General features: G+C 50.2%; 1 protein-coding gene across 1 annotated transcript; it reads right to left on the bottom strand.

Moving 5' to 3' along the window:
- Positions 1-1,462: 1,462 nt before the first annotated feature.
- GPRC5A (G protein-coupled receptor, class C, group 5, member A) lies at positions 1,463-18,221 on the bottom strand. The gene is made up of 4 exons (XM_004693140.2): positions 18,095-18,221; positions 4,942-5,885; positions 2,788-2,846; positions 1,463-2,519 (listed from the first exon to the last, which is right to left on the bottom strand). Exons 2-4 carry the CDS (start codon positions 5,876-5,878, stop codon positions 2,433-2,435), a joined length of 1,083 nt encoding a protein of 360 aa, XP_004693197.1. The 5' UTR covers positions 5,879-5,885; positions 18,095-18,221; the 3' UTR covers positions 1,463-2,432.
- Between the last annotated feature and the right edge of the window lie 6,034 nt (positions 18,222-24,255).

The raw sequence follows: 24,255 nt of genomic DNA on the forward strand, positions 1-24,255 counted from the left end.
GTGACAGAAAGGAGTTTGAAGCCCTCTTCTCCCATGACACAGTCTCAGCCCCTGAGGTATCCCTATTTTAACAAAAGAGTAATTATATGCAGAAAATATAAGACCTGAAGACAGGGTAGCAGCGTGGGGGGATGACAAGAGCTGTTAGAAGGGAGCTGTCTTCTCCCACTGAAGGGAAAAAGAATTCAGTGAGTTGACAGCCTACAGCGAGATGGTGAGGTGAGGGGATGTGAGGTGAGGGGATGTGAGGTGAGGGGATGCGAGGTGAGGCAAGGTGAGGCGAGGTGAGGTGACAGTCATGTTTGTATAGAAAGGACATCAACTTGCAGAGACCAGTGGCATTTCCCTATCCTCTACTGTTTTTAAAGAGGTTGAGGAAGCCTTCCTGGTGGTGCAAGGGATGAAGGCACAACACTATGGAGCTATCAGCAGCCACTGCTGCACAAGTTTGATCTCTGCCAGGGAGCTGACCCACATGGCACAGCAGACCTCTCCCCTGAGCAGTGTGTAGCAGTGGATCCACCCGTTCTGCTCCCCACTCTGTCTCTGGTGAATCCTCTCACCCCCTGCACCTCCAGCCTGTACCAGTGTATATTGTGGTTTCATTTTTCACTCACCCCTGCTTTGCTAGGTTGATGGGCCAGACACCCAAGAGGTGGGAAGGAATAAATATTTCTTGAGGACCTAAACTGTGGTAGACATGTACCTGAAACTGAACCTACAATGTTTCCCAGACAACAAACTTCACTGAGGTATGGTCCCTTGGAAAAGACTAGGATAGTTTACAATAATCCAAATTATTATTTGTTAGTTCCCCTTTTCAATAGAAAACTAGGTTAGTGTACATGCGAAGACATGTGGCAAAATGATCAACCCCACTTTGTAGAATGTCGGTGTCCCAAGCCAGGCCCCCCACCCTCCCCACATGGGTTTCCTTTTGCTAAAAGTCAGAGCATCAGGCGCTTGAGAGGTAACTCCCTGATTCAGAGACTAATGTTTAAATGGCAGTCAGCTTCTGCATCTGGGGGTCTATTTTTCCTTCAACAAAGAGATTTCCTACTGCCCTGCCCACAGAGCTGTTTCTAGGATTAAACAAATAATAATTACTAGGTGCCATGTCTTTGCAAGAGATACTGTGAGCTGATTCCATCAAAAAGGAATGTAGATTTGTTCCCTCCCAGAGTAGTCTCCAGTGAACCCCACAACTGGCTTTGAGGCCACCACCAGGTCTTTCCTGGGCTGCTGACCGCACCCCCAGGCTGCTACTCCTCTGTGGTCCCTGAGCAGAACCTCAGGGTGCACTAGTCTTCCTGACACCCCTTTTTTCCATGTTGTTCACCCTCCAAAACTGGAGAAACGTGTCTGTCTGAGATGTAAGGAGAGACGCACGGAGAAGGGTCAAGTCCTCACTCAGCAGAACCAAACCTTGCCCTTCGGCTCCACAGGGCAGTCTGCTGTGCCTCCACCCTCGCGCCCGATGCCCGGCCTCGTGCCCTGTGGCCACCGTGAGCGATTCGCCACCACATCTTTATTGCATCTCCAGGGAGAAGCAGTGAATAACTTATCATACAATGTCCCCCCCAACCCCCTCCCCAACCCGTGATACACAAGTCCACGGACAGAAGGCAGGAGGTGGACAGCGTGTCCGCCTCTTCACAGAGGGCAAGGGGAGACAGAGGACTCTGGGTGAGGACATGTAGCAAGGGCAGTGCCTGGATTCTCCTGGCAAAGAGAAAAGGGCTGTCCAGGCCCGTGAGGTCCCGAAGAACTCCTGGTAAGGCATGGAGGGGAGATGAGGTCTGAGAGGGCAGCCAGTGCAGGAAGAGGGCATGGAGGGGTGACCTGGAGGAGCTGCCAGGGCCCCGAAGAGGCCCCGTGTTCAGCAACTCCTCAGAGACGAGCCAGTGGGGGCGCCTTCAGCCTCCCACCAACGAGAGAGAGAGAAGGGTGCCGGGAACCTGGCTTCCAGTGTATTCTCGGGCGGGATGGGCTGAGGGACAGGCCTGAGCTGTTTGGGCCCAGATCTGCAGTTCTGCTGTGGGCCCAGTGAACCGTGAAAACCCAGCCGTGCGTCAGCATTGCTGGCTGAACGATTGACCTCCTGAAAGCCTGAGTGAGGGGCCCCCAGGTGGGACACCTGGGTTTTGGTCACAGGTAGGAGGACAGGAAAGCTAACAGGCTCCCCTGAGGCCCCTTTTAAAAGAAGGATCTTAGATTAGGATAAAAGAAGAAACTCCACTGCTGAGAAGCAGCGCCCACCAGCCAATGTCAAGTCCAGAGCAGAAGGATGAAGGCCCAGCCGGCGGGGGGGCCAGCTCTCCCAGGAACGGTCTGTGGGGTTTCCTGAGAAGACTCTAGACTTCACCCACATCCCTTGAGCTCCCCACTGGTTCTGCTGACTTCTTGTGTTCGCCCCACTCTTCAGAACAGAATTAACTGCCCTCTTTTCTTCCCTCATAGTTATTGTAAGGGCTGGCCTGGGCCCGTGGGATGGAGAAATTCTTCTGGGAGGTCCGATTCTGAAAAGGAAGCAACCATGTGGTGAAACCCACTTGCTGACCAGTTCACTGTGGTGCCAACCTCGGCCTCTACCCTCCCTGAAAGTACTTCCACCCCGCACCCCGCACTCCAGGATCCTGTGGAGAACCCCTGGAGGTAGGTTAAAGGCGGACACATCCTCCTTTCAAGGAGGCCCTTTGGGGTCACAGGAATGACTATATAACTTGCCCCCAAAGATATGTGTTCGGTGCTAACTCTGGGATGACAAAGGAAAGCGAGTTCACTCACCTGCAGCTGAAAATGGGTCGAGTAAGGGGCATACAGGGTGTCACCCAGATCCTCAAGTCCTGAAACAGATGGAGGGAACAACAGAAGAGTTAAGGTCCCTCCTCTGAGTTCCCACCTGCTCCTACCCCAGCTGAGTCACTTCTCCAAGCGTGAAATGTTATCTGAATTATCCATTTAATCATCACCTCCCGCAGGAAGTGACCCGTGCCCCAGCCCAGAATCAGGCAATGACTAAGAACAATAGCGACGGAATAAATGAGTAACTAGCAGCATGCATCACTAGGGAAACAGCTTCTCACATGTCCCTGGAAGCCCACCTCAGCCTGGGACCACTTCAAAAGCAGGTTTGAAACCAATCTCAGTCCACCCACTTCGACTGAGTCTCATAGGGGCATTCCTCGTTTCCTTGACTACCCATGGAGGCGGGAACACATTATTTTCGTTGGGAAGGGATTAGAATGTATAAGCAATTGTTGTGTAGGTATCTGGGGGATATCAGAGGAGTTTAAACCGGGGAGCAGATGCATAAACACATACGATCACCATGAATGTAATTATAGTGCAATAATTGGGCCCTCCCTGGTGGTGCAGCAGATTAAAGCACAGCACTGCAAGCAAGCCGCAGCCACTTCAGTGTGAGTTCAATCCCCAGCCCCGGAGGTGACCCACATGGGGCATCAGACCTCTCCTGGCCCACCCGCTGCTCCCCCCAGCAGTGTATATCAGTCAGTCAGCCTGTTCTGCTCCCCACTCTGTCTCTGGTGAATCCTCTCACCGCCCCTGCACCTCCCTCCTATACCCCAGTTGTGTATGCATAAGTAAATAAATCTTTTTTAAAATCACTTAAAAAAAATAAAGTGCAATAATTAAAAACTCATTCCTTTCCCAGCAAGTAGATGTGTCTGCTTACTAAATATGTACACACCTATCCATGAGCGACCGTGCAGAGCATGAGAATGAACTAGAGCGATTGGGCTGTGTGGGAACTGGGATGAGACCAGGCCTGCTAAGCGCATTTTGAAGCTCTAAGCTGTTCAGGCGGAGTGAGTCCCGAGGGACACTGGGGAATCTTGGCTCGAAAAGAGCCAGAGTAAGAAAGGACACCACAGAGGCTGCAGGCAGAGGAAGGAGAAGGCAGGCACTGTTTGGATGGAGAACACAGCCTCCGGGCAGCGGGTTCTGACCCTGCAAAGTCTCACTAAGGAATCGCAGAGCTGCCGACACTGAGTAGCCAGCAGGGGAGGTGCACAGGAAGGAGTGGTAGCCAGAGAAGCATCTCAGGAGAGCAGGTGGACAGTGGTGGCCCAGAAAGTGAGTGGAAAGAGAGATAAAATGAAGGCGCACCCATAGGTGGTCACAGGGGGTCCAAGAGGGAGACAACAAGCAGTCACAGGAGGAGTCGGGTGGGGAGAAGGTGCCTCTGCGCCCCCTGCCCTTCCAAGCACCCAGCACCTCTCTCCTTCCCACAGCTCTGTGAGAAGAACCTGGAAGTTTTGCACCTCACAGAGAAAACTGTCAGCTGGAGCTAAGAACCCATCCTTGACGAGGCCCAGAGAGCAAGGGCTGGATCCCTGAGGACCGGGGCTGTTCCGGGGTATCAGTTTTGCCTCTTTTTAAGAGAACAACAACAGAACACTGGCTCCTCAGAACTCCAGGCAAGCATGAACTTGATTCCCATATGATTGGCAGATACCATCTCTCCCATGGGGCCAGAGACATGCAGTAAAAAAAATGCAGCTCTTCATGCTAAATGGAGATCCTCGGCGACCTTGTGGGGTTCCTGCTGGTCTCAGCCAGCAGGCTTCCTCCCAGGGCTGTGCTCTGTGGTCTCTGCTCTCGACTCTATAAAGACCCCACTCTCCTGAAAGGCATGTCCAAGATCACTAAGGCCTCAGTCCTACCTACTCGGCCCAGGGAATTTTTCTAGTCTCTCCTTTTCCAACCCTTTGCTCCAGCTTATTTTGATTCAGAGCAACTACCAGACTCCAGAGGTCAGCTTCTCATTCTCCTTGTCTCCAGCTCGCTGGGTGATTTTAAGCAGATCCAACCTTGGGGACCTTATCTCTGCTATGGGGAGTTTAGCCCTGATAATCTTGCCAGTTCCCGATGTCACCACATCCTGCAAGGCAGTCCCCACCCGGCCAGGCTCCGTACCGTGGGTGACTTCCTCCTGCGAGTAGGCTCTGTTCTCCACTCCATAGCTCTGCTTCATGAGCTGAGGTTTGCAGAAGGCGTCATCAACAGGGTAGTCTGTGGGATTCCGCTGTTTCGTGAGCAGCTGGAACTGGGGAATCACATAGGCCAGTAGGAAGACCCAGCCATTGGCCACCAAGGTGGAGGCAAGGATGGTGTCTTCCCATCTGTCCCCGATGGCAGGGACCCACAGCAGCGTGATCCATGCTGCCCAGATGGCCATGGACAGGAGCGTGGTAAGGAAGATGTGTATGCCATGCTTCTTCCAGCCAGTGAAAGACCCACAGAAGGTAAAGGAGGAGGCGAGGAAGGTCAGGGCCATCAGGAAGATGACATAGGTCAGCAGCAGGACAAAGTCCTCATGGCGCCGGAGGACGGGAAGCTGCTGGAAGACTTCAGTGTGGGTCCTGTTCATGATGAGGACCATGTACTCCACAGCAATGATGTCCTGGACCAGGCTGAAGCCCACGGCCAGAGCCAGCATCACCAGCATGGACAGGGGCTTCCTTCCACGCACCAGCTTGGTCAAGTTGAAAGTATGAGCCAGCAGGCAGGAGAAGCAAAGGGCAAACAGGACACCGAAGAGGAAGAAGCGTGTGGGCCCCGTGCTCTGGTCCAGCTGGATGATGAAGGCAAAGGTGAGGCCGAAGACCCCCAGCACTCCCAGGAGGAAGAGAAACTGGGTGGGGAGCAACTTCCTTTTGTTAGAGTCTTGCACCTTGCAAATGAGGATCACCAGAGCCAGCAGGAAGCCCACTGTGGTCACAGCCCCCAGGGCAGCCACTGCTTCTAGGACGATGCCCCAGACTTCAGACATATCACAGAGTCTGTGGTATCTGGGGTCCAGATGCTCACGGCACCCCGGGAATGTAGTTTTTGTGGGAGCTGTTGGAGTCATTGTGGTCCTGCATAAAAACAAATGGGGGTTGGGGGGTTGTGAATCGCCTAACCCACGCGTATGAAGACCCAAAGATGAGGGGACATCGTGTCTGTTTAACCTGAATTTACTATGTTAGGTTAGGCGATTAATGCTTCTCCACCTCGGTGGCAAATTGCAAAGGCTGCTGATATCACACACACACACACACACACACATCCCCATTTCAACCATCTGAATACCTTCCCTGAAGCCAGACCACCCCGTCTCCCTTCAGAAACTGTCGCAAACACCTTGCCTAGGTTTCTGGTGTCTTTGGTTAGGGCTCCTTAGGAAAGAGTGAGCAGACAAACACCAGGCCTCGAGGGAACACTTCAATGGCAAATCTCAACGGCAGTCTCAGGCTTTCTTCCGCCCTGTGCCAGAGGTTTGGGAGTGGCCCCGTCTCTCCTGGACTAGGGGTATGTAGGCTGCGGGCTCCACAGGACACCTAACATGCCAGACCTTGCCGCTGGAGCCTCCTCTCAGCTCCGTCCTCTCCTGTCAGAGGGATGTTTTCCCTCCTGGAGACGCCTACAGATGGCTCCGCTGATTGCAAAAAACGTGACGGAAGGAATATTCCCTTTTACCCAGCTTCTTAATTAACTACCTGGAAGGAGGGATTTCCTGGATGATACAAGAATGCAAGAAACTCCAGCAAGGAGGGGGACCAACAGCGAGTGCTCCTGGTTCCTGGGGTGCAGATACTCTGCTCATGATCCTTTGTCTGTACTATTTAATTCCTAACAGCCTCTGAGGTGAAAATTATTAACCCCATTTTACAGATGAGGAAAGAGAGGCAGAGAGAAGTCAAGTTATTTGTCCAGCACAGTCAGGAAATAGCAGAGACAGACCTGGATTTGAATCCAGATTATGGGCTCCGGAAACCATGCTTTTAACTACTACAGGTTTCTAGTCTCTGTCTGATTCTCTTTCTTTCTTGCCCTCATCAGCTGCCCCATAAACCAGCCATTCCTGACTAGCACACTTAATTCAGCCCTTGGGAGGTTGGAAGTTTCCAGGTAACAGATGATCCACAGCAGTTAAACCCTTTCCTCCTGGAGAAGCCTCAGAAACTGCCATGGATCACTGAAGCTTGTCCTAAATCTCCATGTTCACGTCTGCCTGTTCCCACAATCCCCATGTCCTGTCCCCAACATTAGACCCTGTTGACTTCCCAAACCCCATTGAAATGCAATTCTAAGGGATTCAGAACACAGATGGACAGATACTGAGAAACTGGAAGGGAGAAAAGACCATGCATGGGTGTCAACTTCTAAGTCAGCTCCAGATAAGATAAGGAAATTCAAAATTTGCTACAGTTTTAACAGTTTCTCAACAAACTGGTGTTTTCCGAATTATCTGACTGGTTATAAGTCTCTATGACACGATTCTTTTGTTCTGCTGTCTGCTATTTGTACATGGGTTTATTTGGGGTTTGGTTTGATTTTGCTTCAGTTTTTCTTTTCCTGGTAGGATCGCTCAGTCAACAGGAAATTTAGGATTGACTAGAGAGGGACAGGCTGCAGGGGCCGGGTTAGAGTAAGGCAGTTTCGTAGTGGTATCAAGACACCATTGTTAAAAAAAAAAAAAAAAAAAATCCTGCTTTCCCTGGCTCTCCAAGGGCAACAACATGTTCACAAAGAAATGGGGAAGGGTGGGGCTGGGAAGGGGGAGACCGGACAGTGTCAGCCAGTCCTGCCTTGTTCCTTACATCTGAGAAAACAACCATGGGTTCTTCAGCACAGGCCCAGGAATGCTTATAAACAGGATTTCTAAGGTGTGCCAACCACTGTGGGCGCTGAGGCCAACCCAGGAGAAAACACCCCCCCCCTCCTTCTGTCCTTCAAGATAAGCCAGGAGGGAGAGACCAGCACAGTGGGGTCAAGTCTCACACCCCAGTGTCCTGGCGCCGTGACCTTCCCGTTGGTGCAGATTTGTGAAATCCCAGGCCCTGAGTCGTGCAAAATCACGTTTTCGCTGCGTCATTCATGTAACGTCTATGAAAAAACGACGTATAAACGTCTCAGTCTATGTGACCTATAGATATGTGGACCTGTTTGTCTGCACACACACACGGATGATGACTATGTACGTGTCAGAATATCACAGGTCAGCTGTGTTGAAATAAATCAACACCAGGTAGAGCTTAACTCTACCTTCCTAACTTTTTCATGAAATTTAGCTCTCCTAGATTCACTTTGAGTCACATGGTCATTCAGACACCAAATATTTACTGAGCGCCACGGGATACCAATCACTATTCCAGAAGCTCAGTGTTAAAGGGGAAAACAGGCATGTTTCCTGCTATAGTGGAAGAGGTGGAGAGACACCACCTGCCACATCTGCCTCAGGCTCCTCTCGTCCTGAGACATCTGTCACCTGCACCCTACCCCACAGAATCTACCCCAAAGCCATTCCCCGGGAGCTGAGCAGGGAGCAAAGAATGGTATGTCCTACCTAGCAGGAGACATGGGGTGGGAGGAAGATACATGAGATTCACATACAGGTAACCCTCAAATCCTACTACAATAGCGCCCCCCTACGTTCATAGGGGCACGTGGGAGGGGAGACTGAAACCACAGGTGGTCCAGCTCTCTCTGTCTGCTATGCTTTTTCCTACAGAGATATCCCTGTGATAAAGTTTAATGTAGGAATTAGGCACAGGGGCCCTCCCTGGTGACACAAGGGGTCAAAGAGCAGCTATCAACAGCCACCGCAGCACGAGTTCAATCCCCCACCAGAGCTGACCCACATGGCTCAGCAGACCTCTGCTACCCTCAGCAGTGTATTTCAGTCAATTTGCCTGTGTCTGGTGAAGCGTCACCTCCTGCACCTCTGGCCTGTACCCCAGTTCTTGTATGCATATATGAATAAATCCTTTTTTAAAAAAAAGAAATTAGGTACAGTAAGAAATTAGCAACAACAACTCACAATAAAACGAAACAATCACAGCAGCAGGCAGTATGTACAATGAACTGAGGGGTCACAGCCTCTCTGAGAATGAGTCAGGTAACATAACATTTACAGCCATCACTTCTGAGGAGGCTGAGAAGCCCTGAGCTTGTGAATCGAAGTGGGTGTCTCTAATCCACTCCCCAAACTCCACTCTGCCGGTTGAGTCAAGGGTCAACAATGCTCTGTGCTGCTGAGGAAGGGGGAGCAGGGCCCTGAGCCTCTACTGTGAGTTGCTCGTTGCACAAAGTCAAAGGCTGAAAACCCAAAAACCTCAGGGCCCCTGGGCTCAAGAACCCTCACCACCTTTGCTGGACACATATTTTTTTTTTAGGAACAAAGGAAATTTTTCCCATTTGGGAGGCATTCTTTCATGTCACTTCATAAATGGTTTTAAAAGATATTAATTTTGTAAATATTTAAGGTTCTGCTCATTTGATTGTGAGTGCTGGACATCAGCTATTCTACGGGGAGGTTGTTTTATAATACTTGGTGAAAAGGACAGACAGGTGGTATATATTCAGAATTTTTTTGAGTACGCTGAATGCACTGAAAATAGAATTAAAAAATAAAAAGTTATGTGAATCTCCCTCCCCCTCGCTTTCTTTTCTTTTTTTAAAGGTTTGTTTATTTATGCACAGAACTGGGCTAAAGGCCAGAGGTGCAGGGGCAGTGAGAAGATTCACCAGAGACAGAGCGGGGCGTAGAACAGGCATATTGACGAAGGACACTGCTGAGGGGAGCAGTGGGCGGGTCAGGAGAGGTCTGTCAGGCCATGTGGTCACCTCCAGGGCCTGGGATCGAACTCACACTGAGGCAGCTGCAGCCAGCTTGCAGTGCTGTGTCCTAACCCGTTGCGCCACCAGAGAGGCCCCCTCTCCCTCTCTTTCATCCTCCCTCTCACAGAGTATCTTCTTGTATGTAGTATTTTAGATAACTGAAACCAAATATAAGAGGACCATAGAGGGGACCACGATATGCAAGTCTGACCAGCCTCACCTGCTGTTGTCTATTCCGTGGTGCACAGGGAAGGGGAGGGGACCAGGTGTGCCCTGGTCCAGGCCACGGTGCGGAGAGGAAGAGCCCAGTCTTCCAGCAGTTGGGGCAGGGCCCGAGTCTTGTGCATTTCACGCTAGCTCCCTTCACCTACACCTGACTCCCTGGGGTTACTCATCAGGGTGGTGCTGGCAGAGGAAGGCAATTCCCTTTGTTCTGTCACTCCCAGCTCCTCCCAGCCAACTGTACTTCCCGCCCCAGGTAGGACAGTTAGTTGACAAGTAGTTGTCATTATAATGACCTGATAATTCGAAAGGGCTTTGAACCTAATCGCTGGAAAACTTGACAGAGCTTGATGAAAACTAAAGGACAGTTCAAGTACTAGGGACCATCAGGAAGGGACCTCCTGCCCCAGTTGGCTGTGTGAGGGGAGATGATAAGGGCCCAAAAGTGAGCAGTGGCTGCCGAGGGGAGAAAACCAGCTCCACCTCCCAACCCCAATCATGCCAGCAAGATAGAGAAACAGTCCCTGATATGTCTTTAAACACGGGTGTTTTAAAATGTTTACAGTTTTATGATAGCAATTGTCAAGCATGCTCAAAAATAAATACTACAGTGGTGAGCCATGAACTCAACATTTGGTTTCAAGAATTACAAAAAATTCAAAAATTTTCAATTTGGCCAATTTTATTTCATAAACACCCCTGCCCCATTCACTAGAGTATTTGCGAGCAATTCTCAGACCACAGATCATTTTATCCACAGGGGCCTCATTCAAAGCTAAAGTCCCTTTTAACATTTTAACTCCTTAAAATGAACAATAAATCTTTAACATCAAATATCTTGTTAAGGTTCATTTTCTTGAATCACTCGCAGAAATCTTTTTGAAGATTTACTTCAAATTTACTTCTTAGTAAATATTCTTATTATCAGAGTGAGTAATTTTCTGGAATGGTCTTAATTCAGGGCTGTCAGCCTTTCTCCACCCCTCCCAGCATGACAGGGATTGAGCAACAGAGCAAAATGTCCTGGGTCCTTCAAATTTAATCAGAGGAGAGCAAAACAGAAACTTCCTTAACCAGCAAGTCTGACTGCGAAAATGCTGCGTGGCTGGGCCACCCGGGAGGAGGCTGGATGGGGAGTTCGGAGACAGGGTTCCGAGAAGCTGAAAAGCACTTCTAGAAAGTAGGATGTTGAGCAGGAAAAGCATATGGGAATAGAAACTTTCAGGAGCTGGAGAAACAGTCTCTGGGAGAACCTCCAGGCTAAAGCTAGAAAGCGAAATGAAGACTCACAGCTCAGTGGACGCCTTGTTAGCCACAAAATCAAGGGCAGGGACCATGGGGGTCAATCAAGAAAGGACTTGCTCCAACAAAGACCCAACAGAAGAGAGAAAGGAGCAGCAGGGAAGAGGTCATCCTCACCCTGGGTCAGCCAGCGCCCCGTACCTGACTCACTGACCCTCACACCTCGGAAGGTGGAGCACGCATCATCCTCAAGCCGTCCCGCGCCAGAAGGAACTGAGGCCCTCGCTAGCGGGCTCTCAAAGCCTCACAGCTTGTGAGGGGAAGGGCCAGGATTCAGACCGGAATTCTAACTCCAGTGTCAGAGGTGTTAATGCAACAGCCCCTTCGTCTGGTAGGGGGTGACCAGGAGGAACCTGCCGGTTAGAAGTGGGGGTGACGGCATCAGCCCACGGGTGCTGTTAGGTGTGCTAAGAAGCAGAGCCCTGCTGAGAGCTGCACAGACTGAAGTGGGAAGGATTTCCCCAGATTCCCACGGTGGAGGAAATGGTCGAGCTCACCGGTGCTCTGCTGTAGGAGACAGGGTAGGAAAAGGAGATCCCGGAGGAGAAGATAAGGAAGGGGGGCAGGAGGCACCCCAGGGGTCTCCCTGGGGTGAATCCGAGGCAGTGGCATTGCTTGCCAACTTATACTCACCGCTGAGTTGGGAAATGGCTAAGAAATCCCTGGTCCATGTTAGCCAACCTATCACCCGATCCCACCTCTTCAGGATCTCCCGCCCTGTATCACGCCACCGTCCTCTGTATCTGGACCACCTCAGAAACCCCAGGCTTGCACTTCTGACCACTCTATTGCCACAGGGAAGATCCTTTCAACCTGCACGCCAAGTCAAAGATCAGGGGCACCCTCAGCTCCCGCCTGTCTCCCCTGCCTCTCTAACTTCATGCCCCTCACCTCGCCTCCCAGCCGAGTACATGGACTTATCTTACTCCTCCTCCAAACAAGCACCAACACATAATTGTTTAAGTTGCCATTGTGTGGTTCCCAAATACGCGGGTCCCTGTGATGTCTCATCTGTCTGGAAGTTCTTCTCACCCTACCCCCCCCAACCCCCTTTTGTCCTTTAGAGATCCTTCTTCCAGGATGCTCTCCTGAGATACCTAAGTCAAGGGAGAGGCACTTCCCTGGACTCCCACAAAGCATCCGCTTTTCCTTGTCTGCCCTCAGTTCTGACCCCCTTACCCACACCTTCCTTTTGGGGACTGTCTGAAATTGCACTTTGGGTCTGAGGTAAGGGGTGCTGGGTCATGCCTGGAACCCTGTTCACCTCTAAGTGATGCCAGGTGTCTCCTAGGTTTCCCAATAAGCAAAGGGGAATTTACTGGAAGTCAGCTCTATCATGACTCCCAGTATCAGTGACTAAACCTTGCCTTTTGGAGGAAGATGGTGAGGTTCTGGTGTGTGGTGGTGTCTGGTCTTGGACATGAGAAAAGACCTTTGAGTCATAAGGGTGAGACCCCGACAGTTATTCCAACTGCTCACACAGCAAACCACTCAATGTCCAACCACTTTGCCCCACCCCCCGAGACCCTGACATCACTGGGCGTGCCTTAAACCCTTTGGAATGAGTCAAGGCCTGAGAGGAAAGTAAAAAAAAGAAAGAGGGGAGGGAGAAGAAGAGCAGGAGGAAGAAAATAACAGAAAGGCGAGAAAAGGGGGGGAAGAAGTGGAGGGAGAGAGGCAGATATTGGGCTCAATGCCAAGCCCCCTCATCCTGCTCCTTTCAGCAGCTGCTGACTGACCTGGGGACAGCTCACTACCTCCTTCCTCTCCTCTGCAGAATGGGTGAGCTGACCTGGGTGAGCTGAGCTCATGTCCAGCACCATTTTTTATCACACAAAAAAATTACACAAAAAATAATTTCCACACCTCTTTCTCCCTTCCCTTCTCTCTCCTTCCCCAGCTCTTGTAATTAAAAGAACACGTGGGCCCTCCCTGGTGGCACAGGGGTTAAAGCATAGCATTATGAAGCTATCCCCAGCCACTGCAGCACCAGTTTGATCCCTGGCCAGGGAGGTGACCCACGTGGTACAGCAGACCTCTCCTGTCTCACCCACTGCTCCCCTCAGCAGTGTGTTTCCGTCAATCTGCCTGTTCTCCCCACTCCGTCTCTGGTGAGTTCTCTCGCTCCCCCCACCCTGGCCTGTAACCCAGGTCTTCTATGCATAAATAAATAAATCTTTAAAAAATAAATAAAAGAGTATGTGCCATATCTCCTGACCAAACCCCAAACCAGAGCTGGGGGTGAAGTTGAAGGATGTGAGCATAAGCCAAGGAGAGGGACAGCAGGTGGTCACTCACCTGCAGGACAAGGCCGGAGGCCACCAGGGCGGTACCGACCCTAGACATGGCCTTGACCGGCACATAGCGTGGACTGGTACACAAGGCCTAATGCCAGCACTTGGTGAGTCTCCCAGCTCCCACCTTCCTCTCTGAGACTCGTCTTTTCCACCAGAGGGGTGGGAAAGGTGCTGGCATTTACTCCACCGAGACCGAGAAGGCCTCCAAGTTGGCTCTTTGCACTTCAACCCAGAGTCTGCCAAGAGCGACATGACCCTAACCTTGCCGTTAAATAACACCCCAAGATCACATCACTCTTAAAAGTCATTGATGGACATGCCCTCTGCACCTGGACATGTGGGAAGGGAGCCCACGGGAGAGCTGGGCCGTGAGACCAGGAGCCACAGGCATCGGAAGCCTTAGAAGAGGCACAACAGGAAGCACAGCCCGCGAGGTAGAGGGCCACGTTCAGGACTACGGGAAATACCGTCTGACTAAGGCAGGAACGGGCAACAGAGGTTGAAAAGAAATTGTAGGGGGGTTAGTAAAAGAACTAAGCCATTGTGGTTTCCCAGAAGTTAAGGGGCAGTTTAAAAAGGAAAAAAAAAAAAAGAGGAAAACAGAGATGGGAAAGCTGGGAAGGGATCTTGGATTTAGCAGTTAAGCATATTCACAACTTTTGGTCTTACAACAGGTTTAGGCTTTTCTCCAACTAAACCTCCCACACGCTAAACTCCCCTTTACCTCCATGCAAGGCAAGCAAATCCTCCCAAAGTGGTTTCCAGCTGGAAGAAAATTGGGGCTCATCTGAGGTCATCTCCCGCAAAACCATGCCCTTTGCCTCGGCTGATGCCTTCTTCACCAGCCAGAAAGACCCTTCTCCCCCTGTTCATAATCCATTTGCTACATTTTTTGAAACTTGGCCCCAAACTTACCTCTATGAGCTTTTTAAAATGATTAATCCCGTCTCATTCTAAGTATGTAGGTCTCTTCATAGTTTGTGCAAGTAAGTACTTCTTGGCACTCAAGTTTTTCCAGATATATATTAACACATGGATAACAGTGCCTATCGGAGAACAAGCTTCTTTGGTGAAGAGGATAAATCCCCGATATTTTGTTCTCCCCTTGTTATGTCCTCTGTACAGAGGTTGCTGAGCAAATGTTTTGGACTAAGACTGACTGCTGAATATTTACTCAAAGCAAGTTATTTATTAGCAAGTGTGAGTAATGGGGAGGAAGGCTTTTTGGAGTTGACTATGTGCTGATGCTAAAACCTGTATTTTCATCTAAGCTGAATTCTAAGACAAGGGTGGAGTCCCATAGAATGCCTTGACGCTTGGTGAAGGATGAATTATGAACTGAATTGTCTACAGGGAAATCTCCAGAATCCTCTGTCCTGGGTGGCCATCCTAATTCTGATGACATACAAATGAGGAATCATATTAACAACTTCCGAATACCACCTAAACAAGCTCACAGAACTGAGTTTCTGTGTAGTAATGAAGAGAAAACAAGTCTTCCTACCACCAGAAGCAGATCTCAACAACATTGTTCGTCCTAATTTCTTTATCTTTGGGATAAAGTAGTTTTCTGGGAGTATTACCATCTTCCTTTCTTCTAAAAAAAAAGGATGTGGTCTTCAGAGTCATGTAAATCTAAATTACTGACCTGAATATAAAATAAAGAACAGAAAACATTTTTTTAACTTAAAATTTTCAAATCTAATTAGGCCCAGCATTTTAAGAAATAAAATTTCCAGAAACTAGGATAAAATTAGGTCCTCGACTTATGTACTATCTCAACGGCTCCTTCTTTTATATACTTTATTACAACATATAAAGGTGGAATCTTCATGTTCAATCCAACAAGTCCCAAAATAAACTCATTATCTCTTCTTACAAATCTGTGTTTCTATTTATGCATACAAGAGCTGGGGTGAAGGCCAGAGGTGCGGGGGAGTGAGAGATAGAAGAGGGTACAGAACAGGTAGATCAACTGAAATACACTGCTGAGGGGAGCAGTGGGCAAGAAAGGAGAGGTCTGCTGTGCCATATGGGTCAGCTCCCTGGCCAGGGATCAATCTCCTGCTGCAGTGGCTGGTAATAGCTCCATAGTGCAGTGCTTTAACCCCTTGTGCCACCAGGAATGGCCCCAAATCTGTATTTCTAAGCCTAATCAATACTACCACCCATTCAGTGGCCTAGCAATACAGAATATATATTTACTATCTTATGGGAGAGACAATGGAGAGAGACCATCTGGCAAAAAAATAAATGACAATTAACCAATAACTTTTATTACAAAAAATATAAATGCAATTTTTTAATTAAAAAAAAGCCTATGCCTGTAACAATCCTCACCTAAAACATCTGGATTCAGAAAGGCTGGAGGCAAAAAGGAAGGAAAACATGCAAATAAATGCAAAAAGTATATAATAAATAAAGCTTAGATAGCTGATATTGTGTATATATCGAAACAAAGTTAAATAGCTTTAAATGTAAAAAAAAAAAAAAGAGCTGAGGTGTGAATATCATACAAAGTTTCCATTAAAGCAACGTGAGCCAAAAGCTTGCTATATAATAATAATTAAGATACTCAACACTGAAGACAACCATCATGAACTTTATGCACTAAATAGTATACCACCAAAATACATAAAGTTAAAACTATCCAGAATATGAGAATAAATTAGAATAAATACTATAGGTACAGGAAATATTAGATTCCTTTATCAGTGCTCAGCAGATAAAATCAAGAAAATGACCAAAATACTGTAAGTTCTTATTTATATCTAATGTATACTTTAATTGAAATAGTCTATATCACATTAGGTGTCTATTATTAGCCATATAATTCAGATCCTATAAATCTGTGACGAGCAAACATTTTCTGTAAGCAAAGTAGTTTAAACGTTATAGGCCATAGACCCTCATAGCCAAGAGCTGCCATACATAATGCACAGGCTTTGGGTATGGCTGTGTTCCTATAAAACTTTATTTATAAAAGCACACTGTAGGCACATTTGGCCCAGTTTACGGATTTTTGCTCTATATAATTGCTTCTATTGATGTGGCCATGAAATCTTTACTAAAACAAAATATTTTGGACTATAAAAAAAAATTCTAAAATAAGAAATGTACAGGTCATCTACCCTGACTAGAAGGTGACAAAAACAGCAATAAGAGTAGAAACAACCTACTTGGAAAATCAGAGGCCCTTCAGGCAAAACCACTAGTCACTGCATTGTTTCTAAAACTCCAGCCATGCCACCGCATCATTTCCCGCCCATCCTGCCCCTTTCCTCGGCTCACCCCATGGGTTTTAAATAGCAGTGGGCGTGAAGACAAACTCCCAGAATGAGAAAGAGAAAAATCTCATAGCCAACATTCTTCTTCACACTCTGTTTTCAGTTCCCACTGAGGAGGGGAATACAAAAAGGCAGACTCCAAAGCAGGTTGCCAGATCCAGAGGGGATAAAAATCTCAACCTTGGGGAGGACTAGGGGCTAGGGCTGGACCAAGGAGAAGCCCAGGCGGGATCCTTCTGCTTAGTTACTGGGCTGGTCCAGAAGAGGGGCCTTGAGTCATTAGGCTTCCTGACTCAGCTGCAGGGCACTTCCCAGGAATGTTCTGCGTGGAGTCCTGCTCATTCCATTCGGCCCTTGGAGCCCACTCCATACCCTGGGAGCAAACTTTCTCTCACTCAGGTAACACTCCCTTGACACCTGCCCTCACCCAGTTCTTCCCTCTCCTGGGAACAGCTACTGCACAGACTGAGGGTGGGAGGCTGACCCCCTTGCTCTGCCTCCCACAGAACCCAGTCCTTTGTATCTGAAGTGGTTCGAGTATTCCCCTTCAGGCAAAAACCTGAATGTTGATTCACCTGATTCAACAGGTGTGGCATTTACAGAGCTTTCTGGAAAGAAGTCAAGAGCGGAAAGTTCTTCAAATTCCTTGACCATAAACAGGTTGCCCCTATTCGCCAGCCCTGGACGATCCAACCATCTTGGTCAGCTTTGGAGCATTCTGGAGTCCTACCTAGCTGTTGCCACAGGTGGGCTCCAGTTTCTGTCTCTGTGGAGCAACACAAGGGACAGCAAAAGAGGGGGTGGTGTAGGGCTGGGGGCGCCAAACTCACACCCAAGAAACGGGGCGGGGGGGGGGGCTTCTAGGATCACTTCCTAAAATCCAGAAGGACAAGCTGGCTGTGGAGGACAATATAAGGGCAAGTACCTCACATATGGGTGAAGCCAAATACAGAGTTGGCACCCTCTCTCTCCTGCTGCACCCCCTCTTGTTCCCACCCCTCTTTCCACTCTTTCCTCTTCCCCGAAAAGAATTGATCTCTAAGAACTGCTTACCTCCTGTCCTGCCATATCCCACTTACTCCAAGTGTCTAAAGAATGTGTAGAATTAGAAACTACCGCCGTGATTATCTTTCTGCTCTCCACTATCTTAGCTTGGAAAGCCCAGAGGATATTTCTGAGTTGTGTTCCACTACAGGATCTCCTTACTTGGGATTCTTTCTCTTTTTTTCCTCCTCGCCAGCTTAAGTTTCTTTACCGGGATTATCCCGTCGTAGTACCCCACCCCTCCCCAAAACGCACTCCCCTCGGGATTTAAATCCCAGGCGGGGCGCTCAGGGCTGGGCGCGCCGCACTTACCCTTTGTGCCTTGGCTTTGGCGGGTGAACTTGGGCAGCTTCACGCGTTAAGACGCAGCACTGGAGCCCCTCGGTGCTGGGGGACCCACGGGTGGCGATCCCGCCCTCGAGGCGCCGTGCTGTTATAAAGGCGCCGTCGCGGGAGGGAGCGAGCGAGCGAGGAGGTGAGCAGAGGGACAAGGGGCGGGAGAGGGTCAGGGGCGGAGGCCACGCCCACTCCCGTCCCGAGGCCCCGCGAGCTGTTATGAAAATAGAGTCCGGGTGCCAGGGGACGAGCCGAAAGGCGCCTGACGTCAGCGGCACAGTCACCCTTGACATAGGTGGGGAGGTGGGCGGGGTGGGGACCTCCTCCTCGGAGACGCGCACACAGGCGGGTCCCCGGGCACCGGGTAAGAGGGGGCCGGCCGGGACCTGCTCCTAACCAGCCCGCAGCTGTCACTTTGCAGGGCAAGCCACGCCGCCTCCCCGCGGCTACTCTGGGAAGGGGCTAGCGGGGTAGGAGTTCCCAGAGCCTGCGCGCGCCACCAGCGGATAAAGACAGAGTTACCTACCTACAGAAGACTGCCCCCCCCCCACTCCACCCCAGTCGCCGCCCTTCCATCTTACAGGGGGGAAAAGTGAACTTTTATCCACTTTTCCCCTTAGCTTAGTCTTTCTTTCCACCACTGTCACCCTCACTCCTTTCCAGGATGGGAAGCAGAGCTGAGAAAAGCACACCACCACCCACTCAGGCGCCCCCCCTCCACCCTGCCAAAGTGAGGCCAAGGCCAAGAAAAATTTCCTCCCTTCCACAGTAGCTCCCCACCCCGTTGTCAGAAGTCTCCTTCCAGGCTCACCTTTAGTGCTGGCTGGGCCTGGGAGAGGGAGCCTTCCCTTCCTTCCCTTTGACACTGCAGGTGGGATGAGAATGGACACACCTGATGAAGTTATGAAATAAAAGAGTTTGCCTTGGCAGCCTGGCTCCCCCTGCCCTCGGGGATGCACTTCTCTTCCACTATCAAGCCAATCCTGAAACTTCTCTTTGTTTACTTGTCAAACAGTCCTTGAGTGGGATAAGGCTCTACCCCACTGCCTGGGGAAGAGGTGAGCTCTGCTCTCAAAGTGCCCCCTAATAAGCTAATCTTTGTTCCTATACATAGGATTAATGGAGATTAATGGAGGGAGACCTAGAGCCCCCTAGCTTTCTCCGCACTTCCCTCAGATCCCAAGTTTCCCCAGTCTCAGTGGCTTTTAAGATGCCACTTTTTGGAGACAGTATCTCTGCTTTTGTTGGGTTTTTATTACAGTCCAGAAAGCACAGCCAGTATCTTGAGATCTGGAACATTCCCCTGAAGCCCAAGGCCCAACCAAGTCCACTGGCTTCTGTGTGTGCGTTAAAGGGAGCTGAGAGACAGGTGGGACTGGACGTGATGGCACTTTTCAGTGCATGCTACCTCCCAGTCAGGTGTCCAGTGACCTCAGGGCTCACACTGGTAAAAAGGGAAGTTGAACCTGCCCTGTCCAATGAGTGCTGAATTCAAGCCATGAGAACAGGCCATGTGTGTGAAATTTTCTAGCCGCCATGTTTAAAGAAGTAAAAAGAAGTGGGAATGAACTTTAACACCATACATTGATTAAGCCAAGTGATCCCAAACATTATCATTCCCACCTGTACTCAGTACTTTTAAGGTGATTAATGAACTGGTTTACATTCCTTTGTTTCCAACTCTGCCCTCCAAAGTTGAGAGTGCACTGTTCATACTTAGCACTCGAGTGCTCAAGGCTCATTTAAGTGGCTACCCGGAGCCCTACATGGCCGGTGGCCACCAGGCTGGACAGCAGTGCATCATGACAGCCTCGCTCAGCTAGGGCGCTTCCGGAGCCGAAATCGCCAAGCCTAGGGTGAGGTTCGTGACATCCAGAAAGGGGTGGCGAGTCAAAAAGGGGGGAAAAGCAGAAGGACGTGACTCTGGGACTTCTCCCATACTCTACACCCCTCCCCAGCACAAAAACCTCGGGGACCTACTGACTGGACTAGTGTCTGGCTTTTCCAGGGGCTCTCGCCTCTCCGGCCATGCCTGCCTGCCGGGTCCTGGCTGTGCACAAGAGCTGGATGGACGAGTTGTTGTTCTGAAGCCTGGGCCTCGGCCCCTGTGCCCAGTGTCTCCACTCTGCCTCCACCTCAGATGCCCTCCCTTCACCCTGCTGCCTTGCTTTAACCTCTCCTTCTCCCACCCCTTGTCAATGCCCCAGCCAGGGGTGGGGTGAGGCATCAGAGCACAACAGCCAAGGAGGCTCTTACCCAGCCCGGAGAGGGCACCTCCTTCCTTAAGTTCTGAGCCAAGGGCAGCATGCTTGTCTCTCCCAGCCCCAGTCCTGCCCACTGGTTGTCTGGGGAGGCGGAGGAGGGGAGATGGGGGATCTCGTTGAGTCACATCCTTAGGGGCAGTCCATGGAATAATTCCTTTACTGGGGCTCATCCTGCTAAATGGCTAAAGGGCAAGGCTGAGGTCTTGGAAATCTATGAAAGAAAGTATATAAGTGAGTTAGAGACCCAGATAGCACCCCCACCTCCGGTCACTCTCCTTTAAGTGTTACCTGGCTGCTGGTGACAGGTAGCTATGGAAAGACACCAAGGGAGCTCCCAGGACTGGCAGTGAGAAGAGGCGTGGCCCAGTCAGGGAGGCAGCCTCCCTCCACCGTCGCCTGCCCCAGGCAGCAGGGACTCCAGGGCGACCCTCTGTCCCACCACCAAGCCAGCCAGAACCCAGTCCCTGCTCCCTTACCAGCCTCCCATCCACCCTCAGGGCCGTGACCTTCCACTCTAGACCTCAGGAGTGAACCAGGAGTTTGAGTCCTAAGCAAGACTACCTTGGAACGCAGCGTTGTGAACCTCAGGCCAGGGGCTCCCCCTTCCTCTCCCTTCACCTTAGCAAATGGAAGGTACCACCTGTCCGCCTCCCTGCCCTTGAGTCTCACTAAGGGAGTCCCTGGGTGGTAAGAGAAAAGCACAGGGCATTTTATTTCATTACATAAGTGGGACAGCTGGTAGGAGCAACCAGGTGCTACTAAGAAAGGTTCTTCAACTCGATCGCTAAGCTAAGCAGGAAGACTTTGAGGACCTACTAAGGCACTGTGCTTAGTAGGGAATATAATAAAAGGGTGAAAAAGATACCACTGGGTCTCCAGCCCCTGGAGGGAACTTCCATGTTGATTCAGTCACTGGGGGGCAGCTGTGAATCACCACCTATGCAGCTGTGCTGGGCACCTGAAAGAAAGCTCCGTCCTGTGGGGATAGAATGTCCTCGTCACCCCAGAAACACACAGGACCACTGTGGGCACAGAGTCCCCCAGGGGTGGGGGGAGATTTGTCGCCCAGGGGAAACAAATACGCTGCTAGAATCTAGACCTTTTTTTTTTTTTTTTAAGATTTATTTATTTGCAGATACAGAACTGGGGTACAGGCCAGAGGTGCGGAGCGGGGAGAGGCTTCACCAGAGACAGAGTGGGGAGCAGAACAGGCAGATCTACGAAGTACACTGCTAAGGGGAGCGGCGGGCGGGTCAGAGAGGCGGAGTGGTAGGTGGGTCAGGAGAGGTCTGCCTCGCCATGTGGTCACCTCCGGGGCAGGCGGGGATCGAACTCATGCGGAAGTGGCTTTAGCTTCTTAGTGCTGTGCTTTAACCCGCTGCGCCACCAGGGAGGGCCCGAATATAGACCTGTTTTCAGAGGGGGAGGGAAGAGAGCGGGAGAGCAGGAAGAGGGCAAAGGCAAGGAGGTGTGTACCAGCCCTGCCGCTGATAAACTGAGCACAGAGCTGGCGGGAGACGCAGCTGGGCAAGAGCCGTGGCCAGATGGAGAGACGCTTGGGGACTCATCTCGGAAGCAGGAGGGCACCGAGGCTTGAGCCAAAGGATGGATAGCAGTGAGGTGTCATGGGAGAGGACGTGCACCGAGGGCCCTAGATGGTGCCTTTAGAGGAGGGGGCTGTGGAGTGGCAGAGTGGAGTCCACCACCCCAAGCCAAGGAGCACCAAGGGCAGCGGCAGCTGGCCAGCAGCCGGACAGTTCTCCCCGCAGGAAGCAGCCCTGCCAGGGGTCTTGAGTCTTGGGTCTTGAAACAAATGTAGGTCTGCTGTCCTAAGTTTGTGGAGCTCTGTACGGCAGCCCGGGAACAGTGCTCCGCTAGAATGTAGACCTTTGGCACATGCCCGTGTCTTCTGCGAGTGTCCCCAAGGGCCTGGCTACCCCCACCCCCCGCCAGGAGCCTCGAGGCTTCATCTTGAAGTGGCCTTGGTTTCGTCTTCTACCTCCATCAGGTGGAAGTGTAGAGTGTGCGAAGAGTAAACACCAGTGGCGCTGGAGGTGACACTTGAGGCCCTGGAATGCAGTCTGCAGGGACCCTGCACTGGCGCTCAGCACGAGGGCCTACCGCCCGCCCTGCCTGTCTCAAGCCTCTCCTTATCAGGCTGTGAGAAAGGCCTCGGTGACAGCTCAGACTTCCCTGCCTTTTCTGGGACTGACTGTGAGAGTGTATTCATTCTCAGGGTCTTAATTCCAAGGAAATTTATGAGCTGAACTCTTCGTGCTGAAACCAGAGAGCCACTGCCAGTAACCCCAAGGCTGGATTGAGAACCCCATTAAGTGCCCAGACTGGTTCAGTGATGTGAAACCTAATGCAGCTGTAAGAGTCTCCTTTTCCCACTCACTTGTGCCCAGTGGGTATGTTCTGCCCCCCTTCACACACACACACACACACACACACACACACCCTGAAATTGGGTTTAGCCAGGGTAGGGAGCCAAAGACTGAGGGGTCTGACATACTCAGAGCTGCTCTCATCTCAACCCCGTTCTTGGTTGGGCTCATAAACCAGTTTGTTCTGCTGGTTTGAGCTGCTTAAAAGTCTGTTGCTGAGCTACAGACAGGATATCGGAAAGAATTTGAACCTTGGAGTTAAGAAGACCTGGCCTCAATCCTACTAACAGCTCCCTGGCCTACTTCCTCATCTGCAAAAAGAGAGTTAATAACACCTAATTCACTGGGTTGCCATGTGCATCAAGTAGAATTACTCCCAGCAGAGAGGGGAGGTTCGGGAATATTCCTTCGCTCACTCTAGACTCTGGCACTGCCAGAGGCCAAGGAGGCTTCCATGAAAGGCAAGAAGAACAGTGACACTGGCAAAATCACCTCTCCACAACTCAGTCTGTCAGGCCTCTCCTTCCCTTCCAGTCACCCAACCCCTATACTTTCCATATGTTGCTCAGCTTAAAACACTTATCCAGACTGAAGAGGGAAAGGACTGGAAGAATGGCCTATTGCTCTACCCTGGGGGTCTTTGCTATTAAAATCCAGGCCTAGTAACTCCACTCAGCAATAATAGGTGTGAATTACTGTACACAACAATACAGACGAATCTCAGAAACATTAGGCCCAGCAAAAGCATGAGTCCACCCTGCCTGTGTCCAGCTCTAACAAATTCCAGGCAGAATTCACATAGGAAGACAGACCAGACAGCAAGTCAGGGGCAGGTGGGACTGAGGATTTCTTGCAAAGAGGTGCAGGGGAGTGGTTTGAGCTGAGGGAATGTTCTGTAGCCTTATTGTGTTGGTTGTTAGCCTATATGCATTTATAAAAAAGCAAAAAATGGCATCCATAAAAATGGATGCATTTTATGCATGTAAATTATATGTCGATAAGGATGATTTTAAAAGAAAAAAAGGACCTTAACCAGCTGGATGCTCCACATTAACCATGAAGAATAGAATTCAAGGAACCTGGAGGATGACAGGGCCAAGCTGTGGAGGATACTGTAGGAAAATGTCCTGTTTGGACTGAATTATTTGGTGTTCTTTCCAGAGGCAAGAAGCAGTTTAGGAAATGTGATTTGCACACCTGAATATCTAGGAGTTGTTGGCTACCTGTTGGCTCCCCACTCCCTCGTGTCAGATTTGGGATATTTATATCTATTGAATATCTCTGCATGCCAGGTACTTCCAGGTGGGGGCTCCACGGTGGACAAGATAGTCTCTGTCCTCATGGGAATTACAATTTTATGGAGGGGAGACTGTGATTCTCATATAAATACATGATGTTAAGTAGTCCTGGCAATGTAGGGAGGGAACAAGGCTGTTTCTCATGGGGTGTCATGTCCAGGGATGGCCTCTATGAGAAAGGGAGTTAG

Source organism: Condylura cristata, unplaced genomic scaffold (genome assembly GCF_000260355.1).
Source record: "Condylura cristata isolate star-nosed mole 26May11 unplaced genomic scaffold, ConCri1.0 scaffold00036, whole genome shotgun sequence".
In the NCBI taxonomy this organism is placed as follows: domain Eukaryota; kingdom Metazoa; phylum Chordata; class Mammalia; order Eulipotyphla; family Talpidae; genus Condylura; species Condylura cristata.

Bases quoted from the DNA above. Each gene is read 5' to 3' on its own strand.
- GPRC5A (XM_004693140.2), bottom strand. From the start codon at position 5,878: ATGACTCCAACAGCTCCCACAAAAACTACATTCCCGGGGTGCCGTGAG. The intron at 2,847-4,941 runs GTACGGAGCCTG...CATCTGTTTCAG, and splicing joins GCAGGAGGAAGTCACCCACG to GACTTGAGGATCTGGGTGAC. The intron at 2,520-2,787 runs GTGAGTGAACTC...CTTCCTTTTCAG, and splicing joins CGACCCATTTTCAGCTGCAG to AATCGGACCTCCCAGAAGAA.